Raw genomic sequence first — 23,592 nt, forward strand, 5'->3', positions numbered from 1 at the left:
ATAGCTCACATCTCTCACTGTAACAGAGTCTGATATCCACATCCCTCACTGTAACAGTGTCTGATATCCACATCCCTCACTGTAACAGTGTCTGATATCCACATCCCTCACTGTAACAGTGTCTGATATCCACGTCCCTCACTGTAACAGTGTCTGATACCCACGTCCCTCACTGTAACAGTGTCTGATATCCACATCCCTCAGTGTAATAATGTCTGATATAGCTCACATCCCTCACTGTAACAGTGTCTGATATCCACATCCCTTACTGTAACAGTGTCTGATATAGCTCACATCCCTCACTGTAACAGTGTCTGATATCCACATCCCTCACTGTAACAGTGTCTGGTATAGCTCACATCCCTCACTGTAACAGTGTCTGATATAGCTCACATCCCTCACTGTAACAGAGTCTGATATCCACATCCCTCACTGTAACAGTGTCTGATATCCACGTCCCTCACTGTAACAGTGTCTGATATCCACATCCCTCACTGTAAGTGTCTGATATCCACTCCCCTCACTGTAGCAGTGTCTGATATCCACGTCCCTCACTGTAACAGTGTCTGATATCCAAATCCCTCACTGTAACAGTGTCTGGTATAGCTCACATCCCTCACTGTAACAGTGTCTGATATAGCTCACATCCCTCACTGTAACAGAGTCTGATATCCACATCCCTCACTGTAACAGTGTCTGATATCCACGTCCCTCACTGTAACAGTGTCTGATATCCACATCCCTCACTGTAAGTGTCTGATATCCACTCCCCTCACTGTAGCAGTCTGATATCCACGTCGCTCACTGTAAATGTGTCTGATACCCACCCCCCTCACTGTAACAGTGTCTGATACACACCTCCCTCACTGTAACAGTGTCTGATATCCACCTCCCTCACTGTAAGTATCTGATATCCACGTCCCTCACTGTAACAGTGTCTGATATAGCTTACATCCCTCACTGTAACAGTATCTGATATCCACGTTCCTCACTGTAACAGTGTCTGATACCCACGTCCCTCACTGTAAAAGTGTCTGATATCCACGTCCCTCACTGTAACAGTGTTTGATACCCATGTCCCTCACTGTAACAGTGTTTGATACCCACATCCCTCACTGTAACAGTGTCTGATATAGCTCACATCCCTCACTGTAACAGTGTCTGATATCCACGTCCCTCACTGTAACAGTGTTTGATACCCACGTCCCTCACTGTAACAGTGTCTGATATAGCTCACATCCCTCACTGTAACAGTGTCTGATATCCACGTCCCTCAGTGTAATAGTGTCTGATATAGCTCACATATCTCACTGTAACAGTGTCTGACACCCACCTCCCTCACTGTAACAGTGTCTGATATCCACATCCCTCACTGTAACAGTGTCTGATATAGCTCACATCCCTCACTGTAACAGTGTCTGATATAGCTCACATCCCTCACTGTAACAGTGTCTGATATCCACGTCCCTCACTGTAACAGTGTCTGATATCCACGTCCCTCACTGTAACAGTGTCTGATGTCAATGTCCCTCACTGTAACAGTATCTGATATAGCTCACTTCCCTCACTGTAACAGTGTCTGATATCCACATCCCTTACTGTAACAGTGTCTGATATCCACGTTCCTCACTGTAACAGTATCTGATATAGCTCACATCCCTTACTGTAACAGTTTCTGATATCCACGTCCCTCACTGTAATATTGCCTGAAATAGCTCACTCTTTACTGTAGTACTGCCTGAGAAAGCCCACAGCCCTCACTGCATGACTGCCTGATATTGCCACATTCCTCACTACGAAATCATCCTGATATAGCTCATATTCTTCACTCTAACAGTGTCGTATGTTGCCTACTCCCCTCAAAATACTCCTCCCAAATAACCATTACTCTTCTCTGTGTCATAGACAATATTGTTCACTGGAAAACTACTTGATGTAACTGAAGTGTTGGAAATGCTCCACACTGGATAGAGTTCAAGTTTCACAATGGTAACATTCCATCAGCCCTCACTATAACTTCCTCATGCAGCCCAGAATATTCAACATCTCATTTGGAATAAAAAAAACTGCAGATGATGGAAGCCCAAAGGAATGACAGAGAACAGATGAAATGCTCAGGAAGTTGAATGGCATCCTTGGGGACTGAAGCAGAGTCAACCTTTCAGGCCAAGGACCCTTCATTAGATAAACACTCAGTGGCCACTTTATTAGGTACACCTGCTCATTAATACAAATATCTAATCAGCCAATCATGTGGCAGCAACTCAATGCATAAAAGCATACAGACATGGTCAAGAGGTTCGGTTGTTGTTCAGACCAAATATCACAATGGGGAAGAAGTGTTGGAATGAAGACCCATTGTAAGATTATAATGGATTTTAAAATTTTGTTCCAGGCCATTGCTAGAGTCAAGTTGGGCAATGGGACAGGTGTTCCACCCATCCAAACCTGTGATGTATTTGGCAGGAAAATCTCTGGCAGCCTTACTGCCCTGAGAATTTTATTTATTTATTTATGATAAAGCATAGAGCAGGTCGTTCCAGCCCTTCGATTCCATCACGTATATGCTGGACAGAGGGTGAGATTTCAGCCTTGCCATCTTGGACCAGGAAAAGGCCTTCAACAGGATATCACATGTGATGGATGTGCTCTCCAAAATGTGTTTTGGTGAGGAATCAGAAATCGGATCGATACACTGATATCTGTAATGTAGTCCAAATCGATGGATGGAAGCTGGATAGCTCCCCCATCAGGTCTGGAGTCAGGCAGGATTGTCTTCTTTGTGTGTTGCATTGAATCCTTGTGCTGAATCCATCAAAAAGGATGAAAGCATGAGAGGGTTAATGTTACCAGGCAATGGAAGCACACAAGTCAAAACTAACTTTGTATATGGACGATGTTACTACCTTCTGCTCAGATCCATGGTCAGTTTGCAAATGGATCAGCACCCGTGACCCGTTTGACTAGCATCCAAGGCCAGCGTGAACTGTAGTAAGACTGAGGCCAGATGTGGCCTGTTCCTCGTTCCTCTGCCTCGGATGTCTTCCAGTTTATCTGAGTGTCCAAGATGGAGTCTGACATGCTCTAATACACCAGTCCCCAAAGAGTGGGGGCAGAATTGCACCCAATATTGACCTCATCCTGATGGCCACCTTCGTTGTGGTATATCAGTGGTGTGTGGATCTAACGTAGGTGGGCGCCAGGTGTCTCTGTGTGGAGGATAGGTCTGGCCCTGTTCGAATGCAACATCCCAGTCAGCTGGACATTAGCGCACTACCCAACCTTTGCAGAAGCGTTCTTCTAAGTAAACACGCTCATTGTCAAACTGCCTAACAGTACACAAACCTCACTATAACCCTGAGTGATAAAGCACAGAACGACAACGCAGATTTAAGTAATCCACACTCTTCCCCATATCTATCTGATAAAGCCCACATAAATCACTATAATTGGTTGATGTAACTCATATCTTTACTACAATATTATCAAATTACCTCGTGGTTTTCAGTATACCACCCAATATTGATCTCATCCCTCTGTGTAACATTCTGACGTAGATATTACAATTCTCAGCATAACTCTGCCTGATATAGTCCACAGCTCATTTAATAAGACTGACCTATTATTATAACTGTTGGAAGTACACTCGTGGCCACTTTATCAGTTACACCTGTACACCTCCTCCCTAATGCAAGTATCTAATCAGCCAATTGTGTGGCAGCAACTCAATGCATAAAAGCATGCAGACATGGTCAAGAGGCTCAGTCGTTGTTCAGACCAAACATTGGAATGGTGAAGAAAGGTAATCTAAGTGACCTTCACTGTGGAATGATTGTTGGTGCCAGACGGGGTGGTTTGAGTTTCTCGGAAATTGCTGATCTCCTGAGATTTTCATGCACAACAGTTTCTACAATTTACAGAGAATGGTGGGAAAAACAAGAACCATCCAGTGAGCAGCAGTTCTGTGGGTGAAAAAGCCTTGTTCATGAGAGAGGTCAGCGGAAAATGGCCGGACCGGTTCAAGCTGACAGGATTGCGGCAGTAACCCAAATAACCATGTGTTATAATAGCGGTCTGCAGAACAGCATCTCCGAATGCACAACATGTTGAACCTTGAAATGAACGGGCTACAGCACCAGAAGACCATGAACATACACTCATTGGCCACTTTGTTAGGTACTGGAGGTATCTAATAAAGCAGCCACTGTGTGTACTTCAATACATCATACACCCACTGCTGTAAAACTCTCAAATATTCCCTACTCTCTTCATTGCAGCACCGGATAGCTATTCAATGCCTTTCACTGCAATTTTGAGAATAGAGGGTGCCATGGTAGTGCAACACGATTAAAGCTTGAGGCGTTCTGGAGTTCAGAGGTCAATTCCGACGGGTGCTCTGGTTTCTTCACACAGTCCAAAGACGTACCAGTTAGTTGGTTAATTGGTCATTCTATGATTAAGCTAATGTTAAATAGGTAGACTGCTGGGCTTCATGGCTCATTGAGCTGGAAAGGTCTGTTCCATACTGTATTTCTAAATAAATAAAAATGTCTCTCACCTCAACAATATCTGATAGATTGCACGTCCAACTGTAACACATAAGGATCTTATACCTCTGATTATACTATTGTCCGAGGTACCCACATTGCAATTGTAACACCATCCAACATAGAACTCACTTCTCTGTAGAAGTGAGGGCCACCTGACTGAACCAGCAAGGAGGGTGCTGAATACATAAAGCCAGTCTTGCACTTCACTCAGCCTACCTGATAGAACCAGCAAGGAGGGGGTTGAAGGCATAAAGCCAGTCTTGCATTTCTTTATCATTGCATGCTTGTAGCAGTATCCCACGATGTTCAGTGCACACAGCAAAGGTGTTGGGAGTCTGCAACAAACAAAAAGGGAGAACGTCAGAAATGAGTGCACTTTGCTCAATGGTGCAGCCAGTAGAATTGTCACTTCATAGTTCCAGTGATCCAGGTTCAATCCCGACCTCCAGCGGTGTCTGCATTTCCTCCCTGTGATCACAGGGGTTCACCCTGGATGCTCTGCTTTCCTCCCACAATCAAATGACATGCGAGCTGATAGATTAATTGCTCACCGCCAGTTGCTCCTAGTGTGTGGACAAGTAATTAGGGGAACTGATGTCAATGTGGAGAGCATAAACAAGGATAATGTAAATGGTGGTTGATGGTTGTAATGGGACAGTGGACTGTAAGGCTTGTTTCGATGCTGTATGACTACAAACACATCGACTCCTGCAAATAACATATTTTAGGTATGCTCAGACCATAGCAGAATTTGAATTATTTCACAATATGCTCTCAGGGGAAAGACAAAACAACTTTCAGGATTCAGTCCAACTTGGTCCAGATACTGGGATAACCCCGGCTCCCGCAGTCTCGTTCACTAGTTTGCCTTTGATAAAAGGCTACCTTTCAAGGGCATCTGAAGCACAGAAAGGATGCAGAGTCGTTGAAGTTGAGCAGGTTGACATCATGGAGCAAAGTCTGATGTCTGGATGGTGAGTGTTAAAGGGGTGTCAATCTGAAGGGAAAGGTTGAGATTTAGGCTGATCACATGCGAGTCAGTCACAACTGATCTACGGTGACACAGACATGATCAGTCACAGTCAGGGGGTGGGGGACAGGAGCTTGGAAACCTCTGTTCGTTTCAGGGGGTATGGAATGTGAAAAGACACAGAGGAGCTAGAGAGGAGAGGGAATGGTGAATCCTGCTGGAGGGTGAGGGAAGGTTGAGGGCAATAAGATAGTTAGGGGGATTGGTGGAATCGGTCAGTCAGTAGGCAGGTGAGTGTGTGAGTCTGGGTCAGGAATGGATCAGTATAAAGGGTGGGTGGGTCTGTGGCTGAGTGGATGGGTTGAGGAGGGAACTTAATTAACCTGGGGCCTGCTTGTGGATCATTCAGTCTGGGGACTAGACAGCAAAAATCTGAGAGGGGCTAATGTTGTTATGTTTCTGTGTTGTGGGTAGAGGGAGCCAGGGGCATTAAACCAGTCAGCCCTAACTGGGGTGCTCAATCACAGATTGAAGGTGGTGTTTGCACAGTGGGGGTGGTGGTTGTCAAAGGGTGCAGAAGATGAATGGAATTCTTAGGCTCTGCAGAGTGAACTACTAACATAATATCATGCACTGTGTAATCTAGCCCAGGTGCAAAAATAGCATCTAAATTTTGGTGATGCAAGGGAAAACTGTCAGGAATCTACCCAAGAGATAAGTCAGTCTGGACAATGCGGATTCAATATAAATATCTGTCTGCCACTTTGATGGTGTCCTAGACTCATAACAGCAGTGGTCAGGCCAGTTGGCCCATGATGTTGTGCCAACCTTGATACCAATTTATATTAACTGTCCCCCTCCTGTAAACCATCCATTTCCCTCTATTCCCTTCATATTCATGTCAGTCTATAAATCTTTTGTTCCACCAAACTGCCTCGAATAACCCTTGTAACCCTTGTACCTACCACTCTCTGTGTAAAAATCTTGCCTCTCAAATCAACTTTACAGTTCTCCCACTAACTTTAAAACCATATCCTCTGTCGTTTGACATTTATACCCCGGGGAAAAGATCCACATTCCTTCTATAATGGGGAAGCAGAACTTCATACAAGTGTGATCTGACTAAAGTTTTATATAACTGTAACAGGACTTCCTTACTTTCAGACTCATCACATGCCTTCTTTAAACACATCCACTTGCATAGCCCCTCTCAGTAAACTATGGATCTTATAAAACGCCGTACTAAAATTCATGTAGATAATGTCCACAGCCTTACCCTCATCAAGTACCTGTCACTTCCTCAAAAAGCTCAAGCAAGTTTGTAAAGCATGACCTTCCCCCACACAAATCCATGCTGACTGTCACTAAACAGGCCATGGCTTTCCCAATGTGCATGGATCCCATTCCCCAGTAAACTCTTCAATAGCTTCCCTAATAGTGATGTGAAGCCCACTGGCCTATAATTACCTGGATTATCCCTATTTCCTCTCAAAAGGAACAACATTTGCTATTCTCTCATCTTCTGGGACCTTACCTGTTGCTACTGAGGACACAAAGATCTCATTTGCTTCTTTCAATATTCTAGGATATATGCCATCAAGCCCTGGGGACTAATACTTTTCAGAGAACACAGCATTACCACCTCCAGTACATTAGCATGGTCCACTCTGCTTTCACTATCCTCCAAATCCTTCGCCACCATAAATCCCAATATGAAGTACTCATTTATTATCCCAACCACTTGCTCTAACTCCAATTATAAATTCCCTTCTTTATTCTTGAGTGGCACCTAGCCTCTCCTCAGTTATCTTCTTTTTCTGAATACAAGTGAAACCCACTCGGCTTCCTTGGGTGTGTAAGTGTAGGGAATACCCTCTCTGGTCCTGCCAAACACATGAGATTGAGATGGCTCTCTCACCCCAAACCCCGGTCTGTGTGGATGCTGTGTCATTTGCTACCCTGTTACAACTCAGTGCCAAGAAATAGCAGAGAGCACACTGCATACGATTAATTATATTTATGAATCTTAACTAAAGGGTTAGTAAAGAAAAGAAAGAAGAAAAAAACAAAAAGAACCCATTATAATTAAACAGTCAAATATGCACAAGTTGGAAATCAACTATTCCAAAAGTCATGCGTATTCACCGATCTTCAGTAGACCCCGGCATCTTGCTCCATCGGATCATGGTCACCCACTGGTCGAATCCTACGACCGGTTCTCTCCAGCATCTTTTCTCTTCCTCTCCCGTCAAACAAAGGACGCAGCACACATTCCAAAGCATCCGTTATCTCTAACCATAACCCAAACACTGCTTTTACATAAAGACCATTACTTTAGCAGTGAAACCTTTCCCAGGGTGTTACACAGTATAAAATGCCCTGGGATTCTCCTTGACCCTAATCACTAAGGATATTTCACGGCCCCTTTATGCTTTTCTAATCACCTGTTTTGAGCATTTTCCTGCTACCTTTATATCTCTAAAGGCCCCAGTTTGATTTAGCTTCTGAAGCCTTATGAATGCTTCCTTTTAGTTCCTGACTAAATTTAGGACCTCTCAAGGCATCCAAGGTACCTTAGCTACCATCCTTGTCCTTACTCCTGACAGGAACATGCTGATCCTGAACTCCGATCAGCTGGTCTTTAAACAACTCTCTCACATGTCAGGCGTGGACTTGTACCATGGCAACTGTTCCCAATCAACACCCCTTAATTCTTTTCTTATCCTGTTGTAATTTGCCCTCTCCCAACTTCGCACCTTCCTGCAAGGTCCAATTTTATTCTTACCGATAACTAACTAAGAGTTGTGGTCACTATTCCCAAAATGTTAATTCACTATCAGGTCTGTCATCTGGCCCAGGTCCCGTATGTTTTCTCCTCCAGTTGGACTGTCCACATACTGTTTCACAAACCTCTCTTGCACTGAAGAAATCCCACCCATCTAAGCTTTTTATGTTAAGGAAGTTCCGATGAATATTGAGGAAGTTGAAGTCACCCACTATGACAAACATGTTGTTTCTCGACCTTTCCATAACCTGTTTACATATCTGTTCCTCCACTTCTCAATGGCTGTTCGCAGCTTATTGGAAAGCTGTAGCCAAATTGCCTCCTCTAATTCCTCTCTGAGTACCGCTGTGATATTCTTCCTTGTCAATAGTGCAACCCCTCCACCTCTTCTAACCCCTCTCTGTCACTCTCAAGAAACAAAACCAAGGAAGATTGAGGTGCCAGTCCTGTCCCTCATGCGTCCAGGTCTCTAATGGTAAGAACATTGGAATTCCATGTACTTGTGGGGAACGGAGGAGAGAGACCCTCATACCTTCAGCATGGCTTGCTGATCCTCACTGTACTCCACCTGTGCAGCAGATAGGTTCAGGATCGCCCTCTCCACTGTGTCCTTATCGGAGTTATAAATGTACACATACGGCCTCCTCACAACCACAAAGCGCTTCACCCAGCCATTGGTCTGGGGCTCCAGGAAATGCAGGGTCCCTTTCTTCGACACAATAGGACTGGAATATATCAAGAAAGACAGAGAACTCTATGTGTAAAACCTCACCGTGTGGTGATACAAATTTCCAATATAATTGCTTCCTCTTTGTACATAACTCAAATCAGCCAGCGGGGTATTGGCCCAGCCTCATGGGGCATTCAGAGTCGAGGCTGGTGAGGCTGGCTGGCTTTGTTAGATGACTTGTTGGAGGCAGAGAGAGGAGTAAGAAATTACATACAAGAGGACTGTAATCTCAGCCTCCTCCTGTGACCCTGCTGGTAGTTACTTATTCACCAGCTTTAGAAAAAGCCCATAGTCAAATCACTTGTCAGTTCAGGAAGCTTCATAGACTTCTGTTGAGCTGCACAGGCTTCTGTTGAGAATGCATTGGAGAAGTGCATTCATTTCACCTCACCAGGGAAACACTGGCTATTGAGTGCAGTTGGAGAAGGAGGGTGAGGCCTAAAAAGTAGAAGCAGGAACAGGCTGTCCAGCCCTCTGAGCCAGCTCGGCGATTCAGTACAATCAGGTGTGATGCTCTGTCTCCATTTCCTCTTCCTGCTTGTTTTCTATAAAGGGGCTAAATGGATTAAATAGTAATCTTCATCTTCCCTCTCCCTTTCCAGTCCTGATGAAGGCTCTCGGCTGAAAACATCAACTGTTTATTTATTTCCATAGATGCTACCTGACCTACTGGGTACCTCCGGCATTTTGTGTGTTTTTCTCTGCAGAATCTCTTGTGTTTTAAATTATAAGGACAGGTTGTATAAGGCAGGCTTGTAAGTTCTAATTATATAAATTTAAAATGAAATATCTAATTTGAATAAATAGTTACCTCTACAGAAACAGAGTCCAAAACAATGAGGCATAATCATAACATATAGAAATAAAGCTGGAAAAACTTGTTTAAAGGTAAGTGGAAATCTAAAATTCCCTTCTGCAGAAATCTGCTGATACTTTAAGGGTGTGAAATCTGCAGATGCTGGTGATCCAAAGCAACACACACAAAATGCTGGAGGAACTCAGCAGGTCAGGCAGCATCTATGGAAAACAGCGAACAGTTGATGTTTGGGGTCGAGACCCTTCACCAGGACTGGATGCACATAGCCACTGGTGAAGAGAATAGTATAGGAAGGGGAGTTTTGTCATTATGGTGGGAGGTTAATGTTCTGAAAGTTAATGCTTTTTATGTGTAAACGTAGAAGTGGTCACGTTAAGGCCATACCTCACTCGAATCTCCTGGATATCAGCCACAAACATGCGAGGACCTCCTTTCTCATCCTTGCCCTGCACGGGAGATTTCTTGGGTATTCCATCTTGTACTGCATCAGGATCTGGACTAATCGCTCTGGATTGGTTCTCAGGGGTCCTGGTATAGAGATTATAACTTTTAAGAGCATAATGTCATCATTAAGCAGAGACCAGCCACTCTAGAGATTAGTTAAGATGTTACCTATGTTTTCTCATTTTGCATTTGTTACTTCCCTTTTCTTCCTGCCTCAAATAGCTATCAACCCTGCGGCCATGAACTGGAAAACGTCTACGTGGCGTCACAGATAAGTTTTTCCATTCATAAGAATAAATGTATGTATGCACATTGAAATTTTCAATATTATTGGATCTCATTCATATGTAGGTTTCAATTTTATAGACATCAAAAAGTCAATTTTGTTCATGTCAGGAAATAGACAAAAATCACTAGATATGACTACTTTCAAAATATCATACACTATTATATCAATTACTCTACAGTATTGTAATGAATGACTTCAAAAGCTCGTAAGACTGATAAGAAAGACCCATTACTAAAAGTGGAGAGAGAGTGGAAACTAATTTTGCCATAATTAATAAACCTCTTGGGCTTCCAGCTGGGTATGAATATCAATTATAACCAATGTTTCAATGACAAACTCTGCCATCCCTGAAGAAGATGGCAGAGTTTGTCATTGAAATGTCAGTTATAATTGATATTCATACCCGGCTGGAAACCCAAGAAAAGTTTATTCAGGCATATACTTCAGGAAAGCACTAAATCTGTTCACTCTGTGGTTAAGAAGGCATACGGTGCATTGGCTTTCATCAATCGTGTGAATGAGTTTAAGAGCCGAGAGGTAATGTTGCAGCTATATAGGACCATGGTCAGACCCCACTTGGAGTACTGTGTTCAATTCTGGTCACCTCACTACGGGAAGGATGTGGAAACCATATAAAGGGTGCAGAGGAGATTTACAAGGATATTGCCTGGATTGGGGAGCATGCCTTATGAGAATAGGTTGAATGAACTCGGCCTTTTCTCCTTGGAGTGACGGAGGATGAGAGGTGACCTGACAGAGGTGTACAGGGCTAAAATTTCTAGCACTAGTGGGCGCAGTTTTAAGGTGCTTGGAAGTAGGTACAGAGGAGATGTTGGGGTAGGTTTTTTTATGCAGAGAGTGGTGAGTGCATGGAATGGGCTGCTGGCGACAGTTGTGGAGGCGGAAACGATAGGATCTTTTAAGAGACTCCTGGATAGGTACACGGAGCTTAGAAAAATAGAGGGCTACAGGTAACCCTAGGTAATTTCTAAGGTAAGGACATGTTCGGCACAGCTTTGTGGACTGAAAGGCCTGTGTTGTGCTGTAGGTTTTCTATGTTTCATCTCTTTTTTAGTTTGGCCATTCATAGGAATGAAGGTATGTTTGTACGCTGTAATGTTATGGGTGTTCACTCACATGTAGGTGTGCCCATTAGTTGGAGATTTGTAACCTGGGATTGACCTGCATATTGTTTATTATTTTCAAAACTTCGGTCATATTACATTGAAGTCTACTCCCATGTGTAGGCAGAGACTAAAGGCTGCAGCACTAGTGGTGAGAACCAAGAAGGCATGGTCAAGGAAGGTGAAGAAGCGCTTACGGGACTGTTTTGAGTCAGTGGACTGGGCTTCATCTTTGAGTCTGAATAAATATGCCACATTTGTCACCAACTTCATCAATATCTGTGGGGATGAGTGTGTGCCTTTGGGAACATACATCCCAGTTTGGCAAAAGATAAATCAAGGAAGGTAGTGCACCCGTGGCTGACAAGAGAAATTAGGGATAGTATCAATTCCAAAGAAGAAGCATACAAATTAGCCAGAGAAAGTGGCTCACCTGAGGACTGGGAGAAATTCAGAGTTCAGCAGAGGAGGACAAAGGGCTTAATTAGGAAGGGGAAAAAAGATTATGAGAGAAAACTGGCGGGGAACATAAAAACGGACTGTAAAAGCTTTTATAGATATGTAAAAAGGAAAAGACTGGTAAAGACAAATGTAGGTCCCCTACAGACAGAAACAGGTGAATTGATTATGGGGAGCAAGGACATGGCAGACCAATTGAATAATTACTTTGGTTCTGTCTTCACTAAGGAGGACATAAATAATCTTCCAGAAATAGTAGGGGACAGGGGGTCCAGTGAGATGGAGGAACTGAGTGAAATACATGTTAGTAGGGAAGTGGTGTTAGGTAAATTGAAGGGATTGAAGGCAGATAAATCCCCAGGGCCAGATGGTCTGCATCCCAGAGTGCTTAAGGAAGTAGCCCAAGAAATAGTGGATGCATTAGTGATAATTTTTCAAAACTCGTTAGATTCTGGACTAGTTCCTGAGGATTGGAGGGTGGCTAATGTAACCCCACTTTTTAAAAAAGGAGGGAGAGAGAAACCGGGGAATTATAGACCGGTTAGCCTAACGTCGGTGGTGGGGAAACTGCTGGAGTCAGTTATCAAAGATGTGATAACAGCACATTTGGAAAGCGGTGAAATCATCGGACAAAGTCAGCATGGATTTGTGAAAGGAAAATCATGTCTGACGAATCTCATAGAATTTTTTGAGGATATAACTAGTAGAGTGGACAGGGGAGAACCAGTGGATGTGGTATACTTCGATTTTCAAAAGGCTTTTGACAAGGTCCCACACAGGAGATTAGTGTGCAAACTTAAAGCACATGGTATTGGGGGTAAGGTATTGATGTGGATGGAGAATTGGTTAGCAGACAGGAAGCAAAGAGTGGGAATAAACGGGACCTTTTCAGAATGGCAGGCGGTGACTAGTGGGGTACCGCAAGGCTCAGTGCTGGGACCCCAGTTGTTTACAATATATATTAATGACTTGGATGAGGGAATTAAATGCAGCATCTCCAAGTTTGCGGATGACACGAAGCTGGGTGGCAGTGTTAGCTGTGAGGAGGATGCTAAGAGGATGCAGAGTGACTTGGATAGGTTGGGTGAGTGGGCAAATTCATGGCAGATGCAATTTAATGTGGATAAATGTGAAGTTATCCACTTTGGTGGCAAAAATAGGAAAACAGATTATTATCTGAATGGTGGCCGATTAGGAAAAGGGGAGATGCAACGAGACCTGGGTGTCATTATACACCAGTCACTGAAAGTGGGCATGCAGGTACAGCAGACGGTGAAAAAGGCGAATGGTATGCTGGCATTTATAGCAAGAGGATTCGAGAACAGGAGCAGGGAGGTACTACTGCAGTTGTAGAAGGCCTTGGTGAGACCACACCTGGAGTATTGTGTGCAGTTTTGGTCCCCTAATCTGAGGAAAGACATCCTTGCCATAGAGGGAGTACAAAGAAGGTTCACCAGATTGATTCCTGGGATGGCAGGACTTTCATATGAAGAAAGACTGGATGAACTGGGCTTGTACTCGTTGGAATTTAGAAGATTGAGGGGGGATCTGATTGAAACGTATAAAATCCTAAAGGGATTGGACAGGCTGGATGCAGGAAGATTGTTCCCGATGTTGGGGGAAGTCCAGAACAAGGGGTCACAGTTTGAGGATAAAGGGGAAGCCTTTTAGGACCGAGATTAGGAAAAACTTCTTCACACAGAGAGTGGTGAATCTGTGGAATTCTCTGCCACAGGAAACAGTTGAGGCCAGTTCATTGGCTATATTTAAGAGGGAGTTAGATATGGCCCTTGTGGCTACGGGGATCAGGGGGTATGGAAGGAAGGTTGGGGCGGGGTTCTGAGTTGGATGATCAGCCATGATCATAATAAATGGTGGTGCAGGCTCGAAGGGCCGAATGGCCTACTCCTGCACCTATTTTCTATGTTTCTATACTGGACATACCCACATCAAAAGCCATGGATAAACAAGAGGTTCGCAGTCTGCTGAGGGCTAGATCTATGGCATTCCAGACCAGTGATCCAGAACTATACAAGAAGTCCAGGTATGACCTACAGAAGGCTATCTTAAAAACAAAAGAGCAATTCTGGTTGAAGATAGACATGGGTTTAGTATTTAGTTTTTTTCTCTTTTTTGGGGGTGGAGGGTTTCCTTGTATTTTTTTTTCTTTTTATTTCTTTTTTTTTATGATTAATTACATCATACCGGTGCCCAATACCTGTGTTATTTGAAATGTTTTTTGTATACGTTTATTAACAATAAGATTATTCCAATCTCTTTGTATCAACATTGTTATTTTGTTTATAACTTTGGAAAAATTAATTAAAAGATTTAAAAAGAAAAAGAAGAGGATAGACATCAACTCTGTCGGGGTTTGCAGGCTATTACTTCCTACAAAGTGATACCTAAAGTCATGAATAGCAGTGATGCTTCACTCCCAAGTGAACTCAATGCCTTTTACGCATATTTTGAATGAGAGAATAAAACTATATCCATGCAACCCCGCACCCCCCCCCCCCCGCCACCGGTAGAATCCAGTGACCCTATGATTTCTGTCTCAGAAGCCGACGTCAGAATATCCTTCAAGAGGGTGAAGCATCTCAGGCATCAGGCCCTGATGGTGTATTTGGTAGGGTACTGAAAACCTGTACCAACCTGCCAGCAGGAGTGTTCAAAGACATCTTCAATCTCTCACTGCTGCAGTCAGAGGTCCCCACCTCCTTCAAAAGAGCGAGAATCATACCAGTGCCCAAGAAGAGCAAGGCGAGTTGCCTTAATGACCATCACTGAGTGGTACTCACGCCTACTGTGATGAAGTGCTTTGAGAGATTGGTCAAGTATAGAATCAACTCCTGCCTAAGCAAGGACCAGGAACAACTGCAATTTGCCTATCACCACAATATGCCTCCAGCAGTTGCAATCTCACTGGCTCTCCACAGCCTTGGATCACCTGGACAATAGTAATACTGACATCAGGCTGCTGTTTATTGATTACAGCTCAGCATTCAACACAATTATACCCTCAGTTCTAATCACAAAGCTCCAAAACCTGGGCCTCTGTACCTCTCTTTGCAACTGAACCATTGACATCATCACCAGGAGACCACAGTCTGTGCGCATCAAAAATAACATCTCCTCCTCGCTGACAATCAACACTAGCACACCTCAGGGATGTGCACTTAGCCCACTGCTCTACTCTCTCTACACCCACGCCTGTGTGGCTAGGCACAATCAAACTCCATCTGTAAATTAGCCGATTGTATAACTATTGTTGATAGAATTTCAGATGGTGACGAGGAGTGAGAAAGATCAGCTGGTTGAGTGGTTGCACTCAACATCAGTAAGACCAGGGAATTGATTGTGGACTTCAGGAAGGCTAAGACAAGAGAACACAGACCAGTTTGCATCGAGGAATCAGAGTAGAAAGGGTGAGCTGTTTCAGGTTCCTGGGTGTCAACATCTCTGAGGATCTATCCTGGGCCCAACAATTACAAAGAAGGCATGGCAACAGCTATTAGGTGTTTGAAAAGAACTGGTATCTCACCAAAGACACATGCAAATTTCTACAGATGTATTGTGGAGAGCACTCTAACTGATTGCATCACCGTTTGGTATGGAGGGACCACTGCGCAGGATTGGAAAAAGCTGCAGAAAGTTGCAAACTTAGTCAGCTCCATCATGGGCACTAGCCCCCAGCACCAAGGGTATCTTCTAAAGATGAGGCCTCAAAAAGGCAGCATCCATCATTAAGGATCCCCATGCCCTCTTCTCATTGCTACTATCAGGGAGGAGGTACAGAAGCCTGAAGACACACACTCAACATTTCAGGAATAGCTTCTTCCTCTCTCCCATCAGATTTCTGAATGGCCAATGAACCCATGTACATTTCCTTAGTATTTTGTTCCCCTCTCTTTTTGCACTAATCATTTAATTTAGTTTTTAATATATACTTATTGTAATTTGTAGTTTTTAATACTATATACTGTTGCTGCATAACACATTTCACAACATATGCCAATGATATTAAACCTGATTCTGATTCTGAAGTCATTGCTTTATCAACCAAAAAATCTGTCCTAACACAGGGTCTCCTTCTGATGACAGTCCAAGATCCTCACATGCCTCCAAATAATGGGGCCAAACAGTGGATTCAGAATTGCAAATGTAATCCAGTAAGGCCTCTTGTACCAACATACCACAGAACATCTAATCTACCCCATACTCATTGCTGTAAATTCACTTATCTTTCACTGTAATGCCTGCAGATATATCAAATATTCTTTACTGTCATATTCTCATTGATATCAAGTGTACCACACTGTATATCTTGTTCTGGGTTTACTTGACTTGTTATAGCACTATCTGATAAACTTTACTGCCCTTGCTGTTGCACTCAAATTAGCAACACTTTTATAACCTGTGCTTTAGTGTTCCGAAGCTCCTCACTTTAATGTATTAATGTACAGTACCAATTCTTATGATCCTTCAGATACCCCATGTCCCTTCATGTACCATTTCCTTGTAATCTCCTCATATCTTAGTTCAATGCTCTTTACTATATCTTATACTTCTGACTACAACAAATTCTTATAAACTGCTCAACTCTTTGAGGTAACAAGTCCTAGTGCATTCTATATTTCTCACAGATTCAGTCAAAATATGGTCTCTGCCAAGGATCCAAACCAGCACTGATCTTCAAAGAGGTGCTCCTCACCCATTATTCACAGGTTTTCTGTGGCTGACAGACATCATTTAGAGAACAGATAAAAAGCAAAAGTAATACATGGATTCTAACCTCAGCTCTGCGATAAATTGCCCTTCCAGTAAAGAGGGACAGGTGGAAGATGGAGGCAGCGTGGCATTGCTCAGTGCAGAGAATGATGTGTCCCTCGTCAATGTAACAGACATCTCAGAAAGCTGAAAAACAGAAGCACCCAGTAAAGTTTAGCATCAATGTCTTATTACAACCATCTGATGTAAATAGTATGCCTCACATTGATGTTAGCTTCCCTGCCCTTTACAAAGACTCACCCTGGACTCGGTGACTCTGCTATCCAACACTGGGAGGGTTGGGGGTGACTAGCTGCGGCTGCTTTGCAATTTGCTCTTCGTGAATCAGAAATCTGTCCAACTTCATTCACCATTATGATTGAACCCAACACCCAAATCTTGGAGTTAGAATGCTGACATTTCCCTCTGTTTCTGTTGTGGAGGAAAAATGCAATGTCCCTACCTCTAACTCGAATAGAAAGCTACTTCTATGGACCAAAAGCAGACAGTATCTTTGTTGCCTGCGATTGACCTAATTTTATCATCATATTCATTCTACTGCTTTGTGTTTTCCTTTATCTGGTTTTCACTGACAGTAAGTTTCATGTCTGATGCTGAGAATTTAATGCTGCAGAAAGCATTCTGTATAGAAAGTACAGGGAGATAATTAAAATATAAGTCAGGAAGGAAAAGAAAAATATATTAACAAAAAATACAATGAATCTTTAAGGCATATTAGATTTAAAAAAAGGCACTTATGATAACAATGGAAATAGTATACCTCACGTTGATGTTAGTTTCTCTGCCCTTTACAAAGACTCACCCTGGACTCAGTGATTCTGGCTGCTATCCAACACTGGGAGAGCAACAAGACCATGGATAAGGTTTTTTAGATGATTATGTTGAAATGATCTTCACAAAAAGTATTGAGGGTGCTGAAGTTTAAACTTTTAAATGTGATAAAAATAGGCAGATCATATTAAAGGGTTTAGCATTTTTAAGTTTGCTAAAATGCTCGGATTGGAGATTGCGTTGCCCAGGTGTTTAGAGGAAACAAGGGAAGGAGACAGCATAAACTCTGGCTTTTATTCTCCAAACCTTTCTGCCTGGAAATATGCTGATGGGAAGCTGAAGAATTATCGACATGGTACATTTGCTTCAGAAGGGAAGAAAGAGTTGACCACCCACTGGCTAGTCAACTTGACACATGTGGTGGGACAGTTCAAATAATTCCAAAGGACAGTGGAAATAATTATTTATAAAGAACAGACCAATCAAAAATTGCCCCTATGGATCTATTAAATGAAGGTCATTTTTCAATGACAGTTCATTTTCGTTAATGTATTTCTCTGTGGAAGGAGGGTTTAATGACTGTCATGTCTTTCATACTGTCTACATGATCTATGGAAACTAACTGACATGCTGATCAGTAAATTAAAAGCCCGTGGAATCAAAGGGAAAGTAGGAGACTGGGTCCAAGTCTGGTTGAATGGTAATGGTGGACAAGTGCTTTAGTGACTGGAAGGTTGCTCGTGGTGTTATTTTTGAAAAGCTCGGTAATAGGTCCTTTGCTTCTAATGGTATATATCACTGAACAGCATGCTACTCCCTCTATGAATTAATTATGTACTAATTACTGCCCAAAACGAGATCCCAGTGAAATCACAAAATAAACTTCATACATCCATTAGAGATAGTAGTGAAATAAAACATTAAGACATATTTAAACAAATTTGAGTGAAATTCTAACACATACATTTGATTTATGTCAAAATGACTTGCGGCTGAACCTGACCTTTACCGAGTCAACACAGAGAGGAAACTTGGTCTGAAGTTCCTGTGCCATTTACCCTGATGAATCATTTGACCTCTACTGAGTTTGTTGTCAAGGAGATGCATTCAATCAACAATCCAGTCTCATACTTCTTGTAACATGGTGGCAATGATGTACTACTTGGGTTTTATTTGATGCTCATTAATTTCCTTGCTAAACTCAAAACAGTTTAGTGATAAATGGCTAACTCATGTGGGCTAGCCTTGCTCTCTTTTACACACACACACACACACTACACTCACTCCATCAAGGCTTGTGTTAATTTGACAATACACCAACTCTTCAGATACCTTGCTCTCACTGGCACTGATACAGACGTGGCTATATTCTCTGTTGAAAGTGTGGGACAAGAGTCGGAGGCACTGTAAGGCAGAAAACACCCATTAGTTTGTGGTTAGAATTCCTTTCAATAAAGCATATTAATTGCACATTGTACCTTTCCTCTATCAATGGTCCCATATGGAATCCCATCCTTTTCAATAGCTCTTAGATGCTGTATACCTCACTTCTATCAACCATCCTGTTCGGCAGTCCTCCTTTATGGAGTTATAGAGTCTTCCAGCACAGAGCCAGGCCTTATGGCTCCCCATGTCCTTTAAGCACCTAACTATACTAATCTCATTTGTCAGCTCCTGGTCTATGGGCTTCAATGACTTGGCAATTCAAATGCACATCTTGATTCCTCTTAAATGTTGTGGAAGTCCCTGCTTCCACCATCCTCCCAGACAGTGTGTTCCAGATTCTCTGGGTGAAATCATTTTTCCTCTAATTCCTTCTAACCCTCTCACTTGTCATTGGAAACCGATGCCCTCTGGTTTCAGATCTCTTATAATCAAACCTATCGATGCCTCTTATAATTTTGTATACCTGTCACGTACACACCCCCACCCTTCTCTGCTTCAAGGAAAACATACTCCAGCCTAACCAGTCTGAACTGTTTCATCCCAGGCAATATTTTAGTGAGTCCCATCTGTGTCTTCCCACAGTGCAGCAACCAGAATCGTGCATAGCACTCTAGCTGTAACATGACCTCTTATATTGCTCTTATATTTTATACCTGGGTAAATAAACGCTAACATCCTGTATGATTTCATTACCACCTTCTCTATCTGTGCTGCCAGAATTGAACAATTCCTCTCTACTATACCTCCAAGGATACACATTTCTGGACAATTCTGGATTAAGTGTTGTGTAATGAAGCAGATTTACTTAACATAAAGGAGGCAGAGATTATAAAATGATTGAATTCAGCCTGCAATTTGAGAGGGAGAAGATAAAGTCAGATGTAACAGTATTCCAGTAGAGTAAAGGGAATTACAGAGGCATGAGAGAGGATCTGGCCACAGTTGATTGGAAGGGGACACTAGCAGGGGTGACAGCAGAAAAGTAGTAAGACCATAAGACCCTAAGACATAGGAGCAGAATTAGGCCATCTAGCCCATTGAGTCTGCTCTGCCATTCAATCATGGCTGATTCTTTTTTTTCTCCTCCTCAACCCCAGTTCCCGGTCTTCTCCTTGTAACCTTTGATGCCATGTCCAATCAAGAACCTATCAATCTCTGCCTTCAATACACCCAATGACCTGACCTCCACAGCTGCATGTGGCAACAAATTCCACAAATTCACCACCCTTTGGCTGAAGAAATTTCTCTGCATTTCTGTTTTGAAAGGGCGCCCTTCTATCCTGAGGCAGTGCCCTCTTGTCCTAGACTTTCCCACCACATGAAACATTCTTTTCATATCTACTCTGTCTAGGCCTTTCAACATTCGAAAGGTTTCACTGAGATCCCCCTCATCCTTCTGAATTCCAGTGAGTACAGACCCAGAGCCATCAATCGTTCCTCATATGATAACCCTTTCATTCCTGGAATCATCCTTGTGAACCTTCTCTGGACCCTCTCCAATGCCAGCACATCTTTTCTAAGATGAGGGGCCCAAAACTGTTCACAATACTCAAGGTGAGGCCTCACCAGTGCCTTATAAAGCCTCAGCATCACATTCTTGCTCTTGTATTCTAGACCTCTTGAAATGAATGCTAACCTGGCATTTGCCTTCCTCACCACCGACTCAACCTGTACGTTAACCTTCAGAATGTTCTGCACAAAGACTCCCAAATCCCTCTGCATCTCAGATTCCTCTGTTTTCTCCCCATTTAGAGAATAGTCTGCACATTTATTTCTACTACCAAAGTGCATGGCCATGCATTTCCCAACATTGTATTTCATTTGCCACTTGCTTGCTCATTCTCCTGATCTGTCTAAGTCCTTCTGCATCCTATCTGTTTCCTCAATACTACCTGACCACTGATCTTCGTATCATCTGCAAACTTGGCAACAAAGCCATCTATTCTATCATCTAAATCATTTATATACAGTATAAAAAGAAGTGGTCCCAACACCGACCCCTGCGGAACACCACTAGTCACTGGCAGCCAACCAGAAAAGAATCCTCTTATTCCCACTCGCTGCCTCCTACCAATCAGCCAATGCTCTAACCATGTTAGTAACTCTCCTGTAATACCATGGGCTTTTAACTTGGTAAGCAGCTTCATATGTGGCACTTTGTTAAAGACCTTCTGAAAGTCCAAATATACAACATCCACCGCATCCCCTTTATCTATCCTACTTGTAATCTCCTCAAAGAATACCAACAGGTCCGTCAGGCAGGATTTTCCCTGAAGGAAACCATGCTGACTTTGTACTATCTGGAGTCTCAGGGTACAATTCAGAAGCACAGGACAGATACATCCCACTGATGAAGAAGTATTCTAAAGGGAGGATGAGGCAACCGTGGCTGACAAGGGAAGTCAAAGACAGCATAAAAGCAAAAGAGAGGACATACAATATAGCAAAAAAAAAGAGGAAGTTAGAGGATTGGGAAGATTTTAAAAACCAACAGGAGACAAATAAAAGAAGTCATAAGGAGAGAAAAGATGAAATATGAAGGTAAGCTAGCCAATAATATAGGAGGATACCAAAAGTGTTTTTAGACATATAAAGAGTAAAAGAGAGGTGAAAGTGGATATTGGACCACTGGAAAACAATGCTGGGGAGGTAGTAATGGGGGAGAAAGAAATGTCTGGCAAACTTAAAGAGTATTTTGCATCAGTCAACACTATGGAAGACACTAGAAGTATGCCAGAAACTCAGGAGTGTCAGGGGGCAGAAATCAGTGTAACTGCAATTATTAAGGAGAAGGTGGTGGGGAAGCTGAAAGGTCTGAACGTAGATAAGTCACCTGGACCAGATAGACTACTCCTCAGGGTTCTGAAACAGGTAGCTGAAGAGACTGTGCAGGCAATAGAATTGATTTTTCAAGAATCACTACATTCTGTAATGGTTCCGGAGGACTAAAATCCATGATGGGTGTGGCGTTTAAACTAGAGCTGCAAAGGAATGGGAACCAGAGCACCAGAACAGGAAGTGTCGTGGTTGTGGAGAAAGATGTTGTTAAGCCTACATACAAAGCCAGGAATCAAAAGGTTGAGCTTGGTGGAACTCATGTTCTGAGCTGTGTATATTTCAATGCAGCGAGTATTGTAGGACGAGCTTAGGGGATGGATCAGTATGTGGAATTATGACACTGTAGCCATTTGCGAGTCTCAGTTGCACGAGGGGCAGGACTGGCAATTCAGTGTTAAGGGATTCTGTTTTTTTTAGGCACAACAGAGTGGGAGGGATTCAAGACAGAGGGGTGGGATTATTCGTCAGGGAAAATGTCATGGCAGTGCTCAGTCAGGACAGACTTGAGTGCTCGTTTAGTGAGGCTTTATGGGTAGAACTGAGGAACAAGGAAGGTGTGACTTTATTATAGACCACCCAACAATCTGCAGGATTTAGAGAATCAACTTTGTAGAGAGATTGTAGACTATTGCAAGATACTTAAGGCTGTAATAGTAAGCGATTTTAACTTTCCACATATTGACTGGGACTCCCATTCTGTAAAAGAGCTGGGTGGGAAAGAGTTCGTCAAATGTCTTCAGGAAAATCTTCTTAATCAGTGTAGAAGTCCCAACTGGAGAGAAGTGTGATAACAAATCTCCTATTAGAGAAGCAGGGCAGATGATAGAAGTTTGTGTAGGGGAACACTTTGAATCTAGTGATCATAATGCCATTAGTTTCAAGGTAATTATGGCAAAGGAGAGGTCTGGTCCTCGGGTTGAGATTCTAAGTTGGAGAAAGGCCAATGTGGATCGTATCACAAAGAATCTGGCAAGTGTGGGTTGGAATAGGTGGTTCTCTGGCAAAGGTGTTCTTAGTAAGTGGGAGCGCAGAATTTGTATAGTCCTGTCAGAAGAAAAGGCAAAAATAAATGCTTCAGGCTAAAGTCAGTATGGTTTCCTTAAGGGGAAAATCTTGCCTGACAAATCTGTTGGAATTCTTTGAGGAAGTAACAGGCAGGACAGATAAAGGAGAGTTAGTGGATGTTGTTTACTTGGATTATCAGAGGCCTTTGACAAAGTACACACATAAGGCTCCTTAACAAGTTAAGAGCTCATGGTATTACATGAAAGATCCTTGCATGGATAGAAGATTGGCTAACTGGCAGGAGACAAAGACTGAGAATAAAGGGCGCCTTCACTATTTGGCTGCGGTGGCTAGCGGTGTTTTGCAGGGGTTGGTGTTGGGGCCACTTCTTTACATGTTATATGACAGTGGTCCCCAACCTCCAGGCTGCAAAGCATGCAGGGGTGCACCAGTAGCCAGAGTGCACCCACCACATCTTTAAGAAAAAAGCCAAAATAAACAAGCTAATTAATTAGGTGCCTAGCTTGTTTATTTGGGCTTTTTTCTTAAAGATGTGCTGGGTGCGCTCCAGCT

At 42.9% G+C, this 23,592-nt stretch overlaps 1 protein-coding gene across 3 annotated transcripts in view; it reads right to left on the bottom strand.

Moving 5' to 3' along the window:
* The window catches only part of kif1aa (kinesin family member 1Aa), a 503,440-nt gene that overhangs the window by 232,422 nt on the left and 247,426 nt on the right, over window positions 1-23,592 (bottom strand). For all 3 annotated transcript variants that reach the window (XM_072255712.1, XM_072255711.1, XM_072255713.1), the window contains 5 exons: window positions 19,063-19,134; window positions 16,964-17,085; window positions 10,237-10,380; window positions 8,838-9,030; window positions 4,767-4,885 (listed from right to left, as the gene is read on the bottom strand). In XM_072255712.1, coding sequence (XP_072111813.1) covers window positions 4,767-4,885; window positions 8,838-9,030; window positions 10,237-10,380; window positions 16,964-17,085; window positions 19,063-19,134 — 650 coding nt within the window. The remainder of the gene's footprint in view (window positions 1-4,766; window positions 4,886-8,837; window positions 9,031-10,236; window positions 10,381-16,963; window positions 17,086-19,062; window positions 19,135-23,592) is intronic.

This window comes from Mobula birostris, chromosome 4, assembly GCF_030028105.1.
Source record: "Mobula birostris isolate sMobBir1 chromosome 4, sMobBir1.hap1, whole genome shotgun sequence".
Classification (NCBI taxonomy): Eukaryota; Metazoa; Chordata; class Chondrichthyes; order Myliobatiformes; family Myliobatidae; genus Mobula; species Mobula birostris.